This window comes from Lolium rigidum, chromosome 2 (genome assembly GCF_022539505.1).
Source record: "Lolium rigidum isolate FL_2022 chromosome 2, APGP_CSIRO_Lrig_0.1, whole genome shotgun sequence".
In the NCBI taxonomy this organism is placed as follows: Eukaryota; Viridiplantae; Streptophyta; class Magnoliopsida; order Poales; family Poaceae; genus Lolium; species Lolium rigidum.
Genome location: NC_061509.1, coordinates 264,889,364 through 264,903,328, shown reverse-complemented (window position 1 = coordinate 264,903,328; position 13,965 = coordinate 264,889,364). Strand labels below are relative to the sequence as shown.

The following is a 13,965-nucleotide window of genomic DNA, read 5'->3' as shown; positions in this document are numbered from 1 at the left end:
CTTATTGGATGACACTGGGGACTTTGGTTATAAACCGACTGCTGCAAATATTAAGCCTCTACTTATTCAGGCACCCCTGTGAAATGAGAATATGTTACTCTTTAAGTTGTAAAACTAGAAACTGAACAAAACATGCAAAATTGCTAAAATAGAGTAATAGACTGATCACTTACAGTACTAACACTGTTAGCTGTCTATCAACATTGGTATCCCGCCTTGCCCTCGAGTCTAAGTAAGCTTCGAGCTAACCACTGACAAGTGCGGCCAATCATCAGTTTTGCTGTCAAATTACTTTTTTGTAACGAAGCTTGTTACAACTGTCCAGCTACATACATTTGTTGCGCTTACTGCCTTAAGATACAAGCGCTCAGCTGAGCCAGCTACACGCATTACTCGTTCTTGACGTACAATGACTTCATGAGTGGCAAGCAGAACCAACTTGTGCAAAGAAAGAAAAAAATGTTTGCACCATCAAGATGAGCCCCGGCCAGAGTTGAGAGCATGGCTCTTTATCTAGAACCTAAACCTGTTGTTTTGGTTCGGCCTATTCAAAGCAGGTTGTTTGACAATGCTGGTGGTCGAATTGGGTCTACAGACGATCGCCGTCGTCCTCATCGGCTGTCCATGACTCGTCGTTGGCTGAGCTGACCTCCTGCAAAAAGGAGCTTCCATCTTCGCCCGAATGTCAACCTCCATCCTCGCCTTCTTCAACATCGGGTTCTTGTAGCCGGAACCGGAAGACATGCCGCTTCCTCCTCCGAAATAGCGTCGTTTGCAACTGCTTGGCTGCACCTTCGTGAAGCGCTTGATAGCCCTGCTCTCCCTCTCGGCGTTCCGCGCCCGGCACTTGCTCGTGAGCGCCTCCACCATCCTGTTTTCCACCTCCTTCTGCTGCTTTGTCTTCGCCTTGAAGAGATCCTTCCACTTGTACCGCGCCCCGGCCCGCTGCATCCTGTCGACGACGCGGCCCGTGTGCTCCTCGCCGAACTGCCGCCGGTAGAACCCCTGCCAGAGGACGTCGGTGACCGGGGTCAGGTCCGTCGCCGTGCGGCTCTCGATGCGGGTCAGCTGCTCCAGGTCGCAGTGGGGCAGGATCCTGCGCAGCAGCGGCGTGTCCACGCCGTCCACGCTCTGGATATGCCGCAGGTTGTCGATGGCCTTTCGGACGCACAGCTCCAGCAGACTCGGAGCTTTCCCTTCTGCTTCCATCCCTAGTAGTTTCTTTGCTGATTGACGGTGATGCCCCGAGATTAGATCGCCGGCGAGATGAAACCAAATATAGAAGTCGCCGGGTTTCTGTTTTTGCCTTTGCGGTTTTCGTTTCTGTTTTCCCCGGAGCTATTTATCTCCAGTATAATCGGACCTGAAACCGTGAAGCAGCAGCCGATGCAGAACTGGAGTCAAACTGGAACTCTTTGCCTGTCGCATGTACTCCGAGTCGGACGCGAGCTTACAACACAAAACCACGGCCAATGAGGAGGCCATAGTCTGGCTTACCATCGATCAGCACGGGATGCACGTACGGCTCAGCTATTGTGTCGGGTGTTAATAAACTTGTACAATCAGCTAACCAAGATGATATGCACTTAGTTTAAAAAGATGACGCTCGATTTGTAAGTATTTTGCATTTAACTGTCATGTTACTCAGGTGACAATGACAGAACGATATAGTTGCAGGATACACCTATGTGTATCATGAAGTATGCCACTCGAATTCTGTGGTCACTGAACTGCACTAGTACAGAACGAACCTTTTAAGCCCACCATCACACACGGGAAATCAAAACATCCCGATACGTTAGAAATCGCATCCTATATATGTGGTGTGATCTATCACGCACAATATTCTTTATGTGTCCGTGTATCACATATTGTTTTTGTTTATGAAAGGGTACGGGACGTATCACACATGGCTTCCTTATAGTTATAAAACTGCGTGTGGTTGGAGGCTACGGCGAGAGATAATTTTTCCTACATGGGTGGGAGCATAGTCTACGGATTGCAGCACCACCTTCGCCTTAGGCGTAATATGATTCATCCTTCCGATATGTATTACGCCTACTTTTATATACTTTGACTACAGACACTTGAACGGCTGTGTGCATCCTGATTATGCAGAGGCTGGATGTAATTGCTTCCAAAAGTAATAAAGCATCCTTTATCGAAAAAAATAAAACTGCGTGTTATGTAGGAGGCAATCGCACACGGTATTGAAATGAAAATTGTCAGCGATGCACAAAAAACTGATTTTCATTTGCATAGAATCTATATTGCCATGGCAAACAACATTGTCAAAGTGAGTTTTAAAGTTCCTCTTACAAAAAAAACATTTTCCATTTTCTAAGTGCTAAAGACAGATTTTTTGAGAAGCAAACATCAAAATAATATGGTGAAAAATGGCTCCGCTCCAACTTTCAAAAAACAAAACTAGACCATATTTAATGGATAGCACCCACACATTTATGAATTTTGAAGCTTTCTATTTACGCTCACCAATTTTAATAAATTTATGCCGATTTAATTGGCACACCATTTTATTTTAAAAGGGTGTGTGATGCATGAGGTAATCACACATGGTTCTAATATTAAAAAGTTGTGTAATGTACTAAAAATAATTTTCATGATACTGAGTCAATTTTTTTAACATAGTTGTATATTGCCATGGCAAACTACATTGCGGAAGTAAGTTTCCAACATTTTGGAAAGAAATCATTTTTTCATTTTCTAAGTGTCAAAAATAGGGGTTTTATGTGAAGCAAGCATAAAGAATATGGTGCAAAAGGGCTCCACTCCAAAGAAAAATTTAAAAAGAGATCGTATTTTGCATCGGCTCGCTAGACAGGATCTCTGCCATGTATTTTGCCACACGTGTCTCCTGCACGACATGCAACAACATGCAACACATAGTCGCACTGTCGCATAGAAGCTTGAAGAGAGCGGGAAGGGAGCTACCGCTCGGCGAGAATTCAACAATGACGAAGATGCCATGACAAGTAGCTCATTTAACCTGTAGCCTCGATCTCAACACCCTCACGTTCTGCCTCGTCCACCTTTGCCAGGGCGACCACTCCGTCGATGTCCTTCTCGGATAAGCCCTCAGCAGTGGTGCGGCCTTTCTTTTTTGCTTCACGAGTTGTTAGCTAGCAACATGCAATACCTCATGCACTGCTATTAGCAAAACATGAGGAGAGATAAAAAGCAATCAAGTGGGAATTCAAGTCCAATCAATCTTCGAAAAAGTCGATAAAAAAAATACCGGTGGACTCAACATTTAATCTAGTGTTTGCTTTCTATCTTTTACGATTACTACTATTTATAGAAAGGCATCCTCTCTATACTCTAAACCCTTATCGGGGAGAAGTCACTCTTCTAAGTGCTATATACGAGCAAAGGGAGGAGGTCTCTATGGATAGAGTTCTATCAGAACCCAACCCTGAAAGCTATGACATTACGGGCCACAACGGATGGCGACTAGAGTAGAGGAGCCTAATTCCAATCCAAACATTATTTTTTCCGTTCTTGATTATTTCAATTGCACTTTCTTCATTTAAGGGTTCGCTTGCCAACAACACGTAGGACCCCACCGACAAGGGTGAGCCAAGGCACCCAATGCGTATATATGGAGGCAACTGGCGGTGACGGCATCAGGAGAGCAGGCCGGTGCAGGTGAAACATTGATGCGTCAAAGAACATACCCAGGGCCTCCCTAAATCCCCCGCAAGATAAGTGTTGAGCGTTACCACTGATCTTTACTCGCTTGTAAGTGATAACACTAGTCATCTGAGATCAACACGTTTTAGGTGCAAAACTGGCCAACCCACCTCTTCTTCTTGCCTCCAATCCAATCATGCTAGTATGCTAGATTGAGAGCAACTATAGGTACTTTTAGAACTATTTTTTAAGAAAAAATAAGGTTGGGTTTCTAGAAAAAATAGATGTGTAAATATGTCGCGCATCCTTTGATCGTTGTTTGTTACAACTTACAAAAATGTACTCCCTCTTATTCGTAAGAATACGCTACTTTCTTAACATTCTAAATTTGAACTACTTGCAGCTAATATGAGGTCCTGCAAACTCTTGCTCCGAAGCTTCCCATAAAAATATGAATTGCATCATTACATCTTACATAAAAATTCGCCGAAAGCATATTCTGGCTACCTCACTTGTTTTAACTATGCAGTTACATGTGTCTTTCAACTGATCAATTACATGTTTAGACAAAGAGCTAAAGTTTTCCTGCGGCACAGAGATGGGTTATTTGGTGACCATGGGGAATTTGGTGATAAAATGACTGCACATATTACCTTTGGGCCTCTACTTTTTCAGGCACTCTACTCTTGGAAGTTGTAAAACAAGGAACTGAACAAAACATGGAAAATTATTTGCCAACATAGACTGAGCAGTTTGACAACCTCAGTGTACAGTACTAGGACTAGTTAGCTGTCTATCAACATTGGTATCCCGCCTTGCCATCGAGTCTAAATAAGCTTCGAGCTAAGCACTGACAAGTGAGGTCAATCATCAGATTTGCTGTAAAATTACTTCTTTTTAACGAAGCTTGTTATACATTTGTTGCGCTTACATCCTTAAGATACACGCGCTCAACTGAGCCAGCTACAAACACTGCTCGTTCTTGTGGTAAAAGGACTTCAGAACCAACTTGTGCAAAGAAAAAAAATGTTTGCACGATGAAGATGAGAGCCCCGGCCGGAGTTAGGAGCATGGCGCTTCATCTAGAACCTGGACCTGTTGTTTTGGTTCGTCCTATTCAAAGCACTTGGTTTAGCAATGGTGCTGGTCGAGTTGGGTCTACAGACGATGGCCGTCGTCCTCATCGGCTGTCCATGGCTCGTCGTTGGCTGAGCCGACCTCCTGCAAAAAGGAGCTTCCATTCTGGCCCGAATGTCAACCTCCATCCTTGCCTTCTTCAACATCGGGTTCTTGTAGCCGGAACCGGAAGACATGCCGCTTCTTCCTCCGAAATAGCTTCGTTTGCAACTGCTTGGCTGCACCTTCGTGAATCGCTTGATAGCCCTGCTCTGCCTCTCGGCGTTCCGCGCCCGGCACTTGTTCGTCAGCGCCTCCACCATCCTGTCTTCCACCTCCTTCTGCTGCTTTGTCTTCGCCTTGAAGAGATCCTTCCACTTGTACCGCGCCCCGGCCCGCTGCATCCTGTCGACGACGCGGTCCGTGTGCTCCTCGCCGAACTGCCGCCGGTAGAACCCCTGCCAGAGGACGTCGGTGACCGGGGTCAGGTCCGTCGCCGTGCGGCTCTCGATGCGGGTCAGCTGCTCCAGGTCGCAGTGGGGCAGGATCCTGCGCAGCAGCGGCGTGTCCACGCCGTCCACGCTCTGGATATGCCGCAGGTTGTCGATGGCCTTTCGGACGCACAGCTCCAGCAGACTCGGAGCTTTCCCTTCTGCTTCCATCCCGAGTAGTTTCTTTGCTGATTGACGGTGATGCCCTGAGATTAGATCGCCGGCGAGATGAAACCAAAGATAGAAGTCTCACCGGGTTTCTGTTTTTACCTTTGTGGTTTTCGTTTCTGTTTTCCCCGGAGCTATTTATCTCCAGTAGAATCGGACCTGAAACCGTGAAGCAGCAGCGGATGCAGAACTGGAATCAAACTCGAACTCTTTTCCTGTCGCATATCCGAGTCGGACGTGAGTCTGCAACACAAAATCACGGCCAATGAGGAGGGCCATTGCCTGGCTTATCCATCGATCAGTGATCAGCTAGCACGGGCTACAGGTACGCCTCAGCTATTATTGTGTCGGGTGTTAATGAACTTGTACAATCAGCTAACCAAGATGATATATACTCAGTAAGCATTACAAATAATATACTTAGTTTTAAAAGATGACGCTCGATTGGTAATAAGCATTTTGCATTTAGACTACCCACAATGGGAGTATCATAGGTAGTATCATGCATTGCATGCATGCAAAAAGCTGATGTGGCGCTGCAATTAATGATGAAAGAGAGGATAGTAGTATCATAGGTAGATACTGTATCATAGCACGTAAAACAAGAAATTTCATGTCAAATAAATCTTGTACATAATTTTGCATTGAGATTCTACAAATTAATAAATACAATGAGAATATGGTACTACTATATGATACCATGCATTGTAGAGGTAGTATCATACACTAGTATCATATGCATGATACCGGTATATGATACTACCCATTGTGACTAGTCTTAACTGTCATGTTACTCAGGTGACAATGACAGAAGGATATAGTTGCATGATACACCTTTGTGTATTATTAAGTATGCCACTCGAATTCTGTGGTCACTGAACTGCACTAGTACCGAACGAACCGTTTAAGCCCACCATCACACACGGAAAATTAAAACATCCCGAGACGTTAGAAATCGCATCCGATATATGTGGTGTGATCTATCACGCACAATATTGAGTGAAATGCATTAACAACCCCAGAAGTCACCGACGATGTCTGAAACGGTCCTGAAACTCGGGAAAAGCATCAAAATAGTCCTGGAACATATTCTCAATGTCTACATACGGTCCTAGATACGTATATAAGTGACGTGGCAATGCAAATGGAACCAATGGTACGGTCTTGACTGGCCCACGACGGCCGCACGTTGTGCATGAATTCGCAATGCAATGGACTGCCGCGATGGATTTGCACTTTCTACATAAACTTAACATGAATATTCATCCATCAGCTAGCTAGCATCTTCTTCGGTTTAAGGTTTTTTCGCTCAATCTATCTACTCCTCAAGGGGAACGACAAAACTCTATCTACTTCTACGTACATTTTTTTTCTTTTTGAAACAATACACTTCTATGTACTTCAGCAGTTCAGCCTGCCAGCTCCGCAAATTGCCTGAGTTTCTTTTTTCCCTTTCTTTTCTAATTTACTAACAAATACATCATCAGTTATGCACGTACATGTACATGCTGTGTACATGTATATCAAACATAAATCCGTAGGTGGTTAACCAGATTTCATGCATGCTCGCCTCATCCACCACTGCACTTGTCGCCCAACACATTCACGATGTGTTGTAGATAGGTCTAGGTTTGGGTGTTTCGGCGGGATGCCGTGGTCTTGGGGTCGAGCTCCAAATCTTTTGGGCAAGATCTGGTGCGGATGGTGGTGGCGGCGGCGCGGCAAGGAGCTCCGGCGGTCGGAGATGGCGGCGCCTGATCATCCCCCATGGATCTCCATCAATAAGCTTAAGGTCTGCTCTCTTTCTTTGGTCTCCATTTTTGCCCTGTTCGTCCTCCTCCTACCGGCCGGCCGTGGTGGTGAGGGGTGGGGAGGACGAATCTTGGGTGGTGGCGAGCCAGGAAGGAGCAGGGGCTCTCTTTCCCGTCAAGCCCCTAAGGTGGGGGATGAGATCATCTGCTCCTCCTGCCAAGCCCCTCAACAATAAGCACTGGTTGCAAAGCTGCGCCCTCGGCATCCTCGACATCGACCTGGCCGGTCGTGGCGGCGAGGAGAAATATGAAGAGGGCAACGACGGTGTTGTCTTCGGTGGCCATATTGTGATGAGTTCTTGCTGCTCCAACCACCTCTGCTTGCCCTCTCCCACCAGTGGCAGGAGTGTCGTGACGGAGGGCGGGCTAGTTGACATTGAAGGAGCTAGCGAGAGTTCATTTCTATGGGCTTTCCGAAGCTTGGAAGCAATTTCGGTGAGTTTTATCTCGACGGCTGCGTGCCGTTTGTTAACGCCGGTGAGCTCCGGCATCCTATCAACCTACTATGAATTCAACACCATCACAAGTATGATCATGCAAGTCATCAAGAGCACTCAAGAGTTCAACATCTGATGACGTACTTGTACATCACAACTCCCACGAGCCAGATCACAAGTAGTATACTATACTTCTATACAGCAAACTCCATCTACTCATTGATTCGATTCCATCAATGAAAAATGAAACCTAGCTAGCCACGGCAAAACGCAATGGATAAGCTAGCTGCATCACCTCCTTGCCGCAAGTTTCTCTATGGCAGAACGCGCGGCCGTCGTGGGCCATCCAGCACTGCCTGAGTGGGTCCATTTACATTGCCACGTCACTTTTATACGTATATAGAACCGTATGTGAACATTGAGGACAAGTTTTGGGACCGTTTTGATGCATTTTCTGAGTTCCAGGACCTTTTCGGACATCGCCGGTAACTTTTGGGACTGTTGTTGAATTTCACTCCACAATATTCTTTATGTGAAAGGGTATGCGATGTATCACACATGGCTTCCTTATAAAACTGCGTGTTATGTAGGAGGCAATCACACACGGTATTGAAATGAAAATTGCCAGCGATGCAAAAAAAACTGATTTTCATAATAATAGGTTTTCTTTTGCATAGAATCTATATTGCCATGGCAAACAACATTGTCAAAGTGAGTTTTAAAGTTCCTTTTACAAAAAAAAACATTTTCCATTTTCTAAGTGCTAAAGACAGATATTTTGAGAAGCAAACATCAAAATAATATGGTGAAAAATGGCTCATGCATGTGCGGGTCGCACAAAGTAGCTACCCAGTTGAAAACATAAAAAAGGCTCCGCTCCAACTTTCAAAAAACAAAACTAGACCATATTTAATGGTAGCACCCACACATTTATGAATTTGAAGCTTTCTATTTACGCTCACCAATTTTAATAATTTTTTTGCCAATTTAATTCGCACACCGTTTTACTTTAAAAGGGTATGTGATGTAAGAGGCAATCACACATGGTTCTAATATTAAAAACTTGTGTAATGTACTACAAATAATTTTCATGATACTGAGTCCATTTTCACATAGTTGTATATTGCCATGGCAAACTACATTGCGGAAGTAAGTTTCCAACATTTTGGAAAGAAATCGTTTTTCAATTTCTAAGTGTCAAAAATAGGGGTTTTATGTGAAGCAAGCATAAAGAATATGGTGCAAAAGGGCTCCACTCCAAAGGAAAATTTAAAAAGAGATCGTATTTTGCATCGGCTCGCTAGACAAAATCTCTGCCATGGAGTTTGCCACACGTGTCTCCTCCACGACATGCAACGACATGCAGCACATAGTCGCACTATCGCATATAGGCTTGAAGAGAGCACGGAGGGAGCTACCGCTCGGCGAGAATTCAAAAACGACGAAGATGCCATGACAAGTAGCTCATTTAACCTGTAGCTTCGAGCCCTCTACCTCAACACCCTCATGTTCTGCCTCGTCCACCTTTGCCAGGGTGACCACTCGAGCTGCTAGCTAGCAACGCGTAATACCTCATGCACTGCTATTAGCAAAACATGAGGAGAGATAAAAAGCAATCAAGTGGGAATTCAAGTCCAATCAATCTTCGAAAAAGTCGATAAAAAGAAACACCGGCGGACTCAACATTTAACCTAGTGTTTGCTTTCTGTCTTTTACGATTACTGCTATTTATAGAAAGGAATCCTCTCTATACTCTAAACCCTATCGGATAGAAGTCGCTCTTCTAAGTGCTATATACCAGCAAAGGGATTAGGTCTCTATGGATAGAGTTTTATCAGAACCTAACCCTGAAAGCTATGACATTATGGGCCACAACGGATGGACGACTAGAGTAGAGGAGCCTAATTCCAATCCAAACATTATTTTTTCCATTCTTGATTATTTCAATTGCACTTTCTTCATTTAAGGGTTCGCTTGCCAACAACACGTAGGACCCCACCGACCCAAGGCACCCAATTCCTATATATGGAGGCGACTGACGGTGACGGCGTCGGGAGAGCAGGCCGGTGCAGGTGAAACATTGATGCGTCAAAGAACATACCCAGGGCCTCCCTATATCCCCGGCGAGAGAAGTGTTGAGCGTTACCACTGATCTTTACTCGCTTGTCAGTGATAACACTAGTCATCTAAGATCAACACGTTTCGGGCGCAAAACTGGCCAAACCACCTCTTCTTCTTGCCTCCAATCCAATCATGCTAGTATGCTAGGTTGAGAGCAACTATAGGTTCTTCTAGAACTATTTTTAAAAATAAATAAGGTTGGGTTTCTAGAAAAAATAGATGTGGAAATATGTTGAACATCCTTTGATCGGTGTTTGTTATAACTTACAAACATGTACTCCCTCTTATTCATAAGAATGCACTACTTTATTAACATTCTAATTTTGAACTACTTGCAGCTAATATGTAGGTCCTGCAAACTCTTATTCCGAAGCTTCCCATAAAAATATGAATTGCATCATTACATCTCAAATACAAATTCGCCGAAAGCATATTCTAGCTACCTCACTTGTTTTTAACTATGCAGTTACATGTATTTTCAACTGATCAATTGCATGTTCAGACAAAGAGCTGAAGTTTCCATGCAGCGTAGAGATGGGTTATTGGATGACCCTCGGGACTTTGGTGATAAACAGACTGTTGCACATATTAAGCCTCTACTTTTTCCGATAGCCGTGTGAAATGAGAATATGTTACTCTTGGAAGTTGTGAAACAAGGAACTGAACAAAACATGCAAAATTGCTAACATAGACTGATCAGTTTACAGTGCTAACACTAGTTAGCTGTCTATCAACATTGGTATCCCGCCTTGCCCTCGAGAGTCTAAGTAAGCTTCGAGCTAATCACTGGCAAGTGCGGCAAATCATCAGTTTTGCTGTCAATTTTTTTTTTTAACGAATCTTGTTACACCTGTTCAGCTACATACATTTGTACTGCCTTAAGATACAAGCGCTCAGTTGAGCTAGGTACAAGTACTTCGGTACAAGGACTTCATGAATGGTGCTTCATCTAGAACCTGGATCTGTTGTTTTGGTTCGGCCTATTCACAGCAGTTGGTTTGGTAATGATGCTGGTCGAGTTCGTTCTATGGATCGTCGTCGTCCTCATTGGCTGTCCATGACTCGTTGTAGACCTCCTGCAAAAAGGAGCTTCCATTCTCGCCCGAATGTCAACCTCCATCATCGCCTTCTTCATCAGCGGGTTCTTGTAGCCTGAACCGGAGGAGATGCCGCTTCCTCCTCCGAAATAGCTTCGCTTACAGCTGCTGCTTGGCTGCACCTTCGTGAAGCGCTTGATGGCCCTGCTCTGCCTCTCAGCGTTCCGCGCCCGGCACTTGCTCGTGAGCGCCTCCACCATCCTGTCTTCCACCTCCTTCTGCTGCTTTGTCTTCGCCTTGAAGAGATCCTTCCACTTGTACCGCGCCCCGGCCCGCTGCATCCTGTCGACGACGCGGCCCGTGTGCTCCTCGCCGAACTGCCGCCGGTAGAACCCCTGCCAGAGGACGTCGGTGACCGGGGTCAGGTCCGTCGCCGTGCGGCTCTCGATGCGGGTCAGCTGCTCCAGGTCGCAGTGGGGTAGGATCCTGCGCAGCAGCAGCGTGTCCACGCCATCCACGCTCTGGATATGCCGCAGGTTGTCGATGGCCTTTCGGACGCACAGCTCCAGCAGACTCGGAGCTTTCCCTTCTGCTTCCATCCTGAATTCCTGATGGTTCACGGCGATGCGCCGAGAATGGATCGCCGGACGTCGATGCAAAACGAAAGCACAGAAGAGGTCGAGTTTCCCTCTGTGGCTTTCTCTTCTGTTTTCCCCGGAGGTATTTATCTCCCGTAGAATAGGACGTGAAACCGTGAAGACGGATGCGGAACAGGAGTCATACTCGAACTCTTTTCCTTTCGCATATCGGATCAGTCAGACGTGAGTCGCAAACAAGCGGATCATATTCGAAGTCGAATTGGTGCATCTATTAGCTTGTACTCGCCTCATTGTGAACACGACAGTAGCACCGATGGGCCAATTCGGCTGTACGGTGATGGCACACAGGAACTCCAACGGGCACACATCGCGGCTAATAGACGTAAGCCGGATCGAAACATGAAGAAAGGCTCCACCGTACGTCCGTACCGCTAGAGGCATCGGCGCGGCGCAAATAGATATGGAGCGACCTAGATATGGAGCGACCATTCGCAACCGCGTGGTCGATAAATGCCCAGCGGCCAGACGCATAGTGACCACGCGCTTTTCCCACGAATCTGCTGGCAGCGATCTAGAGGCCCGTTTCGAGCGCATCGTTTCCACGCCTATCGCTTCGGCCGTTCGGCGGTTTTCGCTTTTGTGTCTGTGCCGCAGCCTTTGCCATCAACGGCGCCGCTTTCTCTTTTGCACGGGCACCAGACCTGGTGGGCGGCGACTGGACTTCTGCGCTGTCATTAATGGCATCGTGTCCCGCGCGCCCGGCCTTTTAAAAGGCGACCGACATCATTCCTGCCATCGTCCACACACCACCGACACCTCTGCTTCCACCTCACCACCGTGCACCGCCGCATCACCATGGGGAAGAAGAAGCACGACTCCGAGAGCGGCGTGAGCAAACTGGGTGCCGCTCCCCGTCGATATGACGCGGGTGTTGTACCCAAACTGGTTGTCGTGCCGCCGCTGGGGGACATGCACCTGCCTAGCAGCGGTTGGCGTCTCAGCTAACTTCGGGTGCATGTCACGTCCGTTCCTATGCGCGAGCCAGACAGGAGCGCCGATGTCTGGTGCAGGTTGTGGTACCTGCTCCAGACCTCTGCAACGATCCTTCCTTCGCCGTGGATTCCGATCTACAACCTGACGCGAGACTGAGGAGGAAGGCGGGCTTCCTCGGCGGCCGATACTTCCCGTTTGACCAGCCTCCGCCGCCTGCTGATGTCTACGGGTGCTTCTATTCTTGTAGACAGTGTTGGGCCTCCAAGAGCAGAGGTTTGTAGAACAGCAGCAAGTTTTCCCTTAAGTGGATCACCCAAGGTTTATCGAACTCAGGGAGGAAGAGGTCAAAGATATCCCTCTCAAGCAACCCTGCAATCACGATACAAGAAGTCTCTTGTGTCCCCAACACACCTAATACACTTGTCAGATGTATAGGTGCACTAGTTCGGCGAAGAGATAGTGAAATACAAGCAGTATGGATGTATATGAATGGTAATAGCAATCTGAATAAAATATGGCAGCGAGTAAACATGCAACAGTAACAAGAATAAACAGAGATTCGATGTTTGGAAACAAGGCCTAGGGATCATACTTTCACTAGTGGACACTCTCAACATTGATCGCATAATAAATAATAGCTTCTCTCATTTGTGCTACATACACTCTTTTGTTGGATGACAAACACCATTCGTTGTGTAGGGCTACAAGAGCACCTCAATGCCGGAGTTAACAAGCTCCACAACATTCGATGTTCATATTTAAATAACCTTAGAGCATAATAGATCTTTGCAAAATAAACCAAGAACTAACATAGCATACACACTCGTCCACATTACACTATGAAAGGAGGAATAGATCACATCAATACTATCATAATGACAATTAACTCCACAACCTACAAGAGGTCATGATCATAGCCTACGACAAGAACCACACGGTGCACACACTAGCACCTTTACACCATGCAGGAGGAATAGACTACTTTAATAACATCACATGAGTAGCACATAAACTAGTAGCGATACAAAGCTCATCATATGGATCTCAATCATGTAAAGCAGCTCATGAGATCATTGTATTGGAGTACAGAGAGAGAGATTAACCACATAGCTACGGTAGAGCCCTCAGCCCCGGGGGAGAACTACTCCCTCCTCATCATGGGAGACAGCGATGGCGATGGAGATGGCGGTGGTGTCGATGGAGGTGGCTCCGGGGGCAATTCCCCGTCCCAGCAGGGTGTCGGAACAGAGATTTCTGTCCCCAGAATTGGAGTTTCGCGATGGCGGCGGCGCCCCTGGATGTTTTCTGGAGTTTCGTCAATCTCTCCGGTGTTTTTAGGTCACGAGGGGTTAAGTAGGCGAAGAGGCGGCGCGAGGGGGTGCCAGAGGTGGGCTCACCACCCCTGGGCGCCCCCCCCCTTTGGCCGCGCCGCCAAGTGGTGTGGGGCCCCCCTGGCACCTCTCCGGTCCCCCTTCGGTGTCCTGGTCCGTCTCGGTGAATTACGATGCTTGGTCTTCGTTTCGTCGAATTCCGAGAATATT

At 46.6% G+C, this 13,965-nt stretch overlaps 2 protein-coding genes across 2 annotated transcripts; both read right to left on the bottom strand.

Annotated features, from left to right (window-relative positions):
- Positions 1–513: 513 nt before the first annotated feature.
- Positions 514–1,209, bottom strand: LOC124690874. Its single transcript, XM_047224202.1, has one exon. It carries the CDS (start codon positions 1,207–1,209, stop codon positions 514–516), a length of 696 nt encoding a protein of 231 aa, XP_047080158.1.
- A 1,793-nt stretch (positions 1,210–3,002) lies between these two features.
- LOC124690873 lies at positions 3,003–5,429 on the bottom strand. Its single transcript, XM_047224201.1, has 2 exons — positions 4,911–5,429; positions 3,003–3,140 (listed from the first exon to the last, which is right to left on the bottom strand). The coding sequence occupies exons 1-2, from the start codon at positions 5,427–5,429 to the stop codon at positions 3,003–3,005; spliced, it is 657 nt and encodes a 218-aa protein (XP_047080157.1).
- Between the last annotated feature and the right edge of the window lie 8,536 nt (positions 5,430–13,965).

Coding starts and splice junctions, on each gene's coding strand:
- LOC124690874 (XM_047224202.1), bottom strand. CDS start 1,209: ATGGAAGCAGAAGGGAAAGCTCCGAGTCTGCTGGAGCTGTGCGTCCGA.
- LOC124690873 (XM_047224201.1), bottom strand. CDS start 5,429: ATGGAAGCAGAAGGGAAAGCTCCGAGTCTGCTGGAGCTGTGCGTCCGA. Junction 3,141..4,910: donor TGAAGAAGGCAAGGATGGAG/GTTGACATTCGG, acceptor GCATGTTGCTAG/CTAACAACTCGTGAAGCAAA.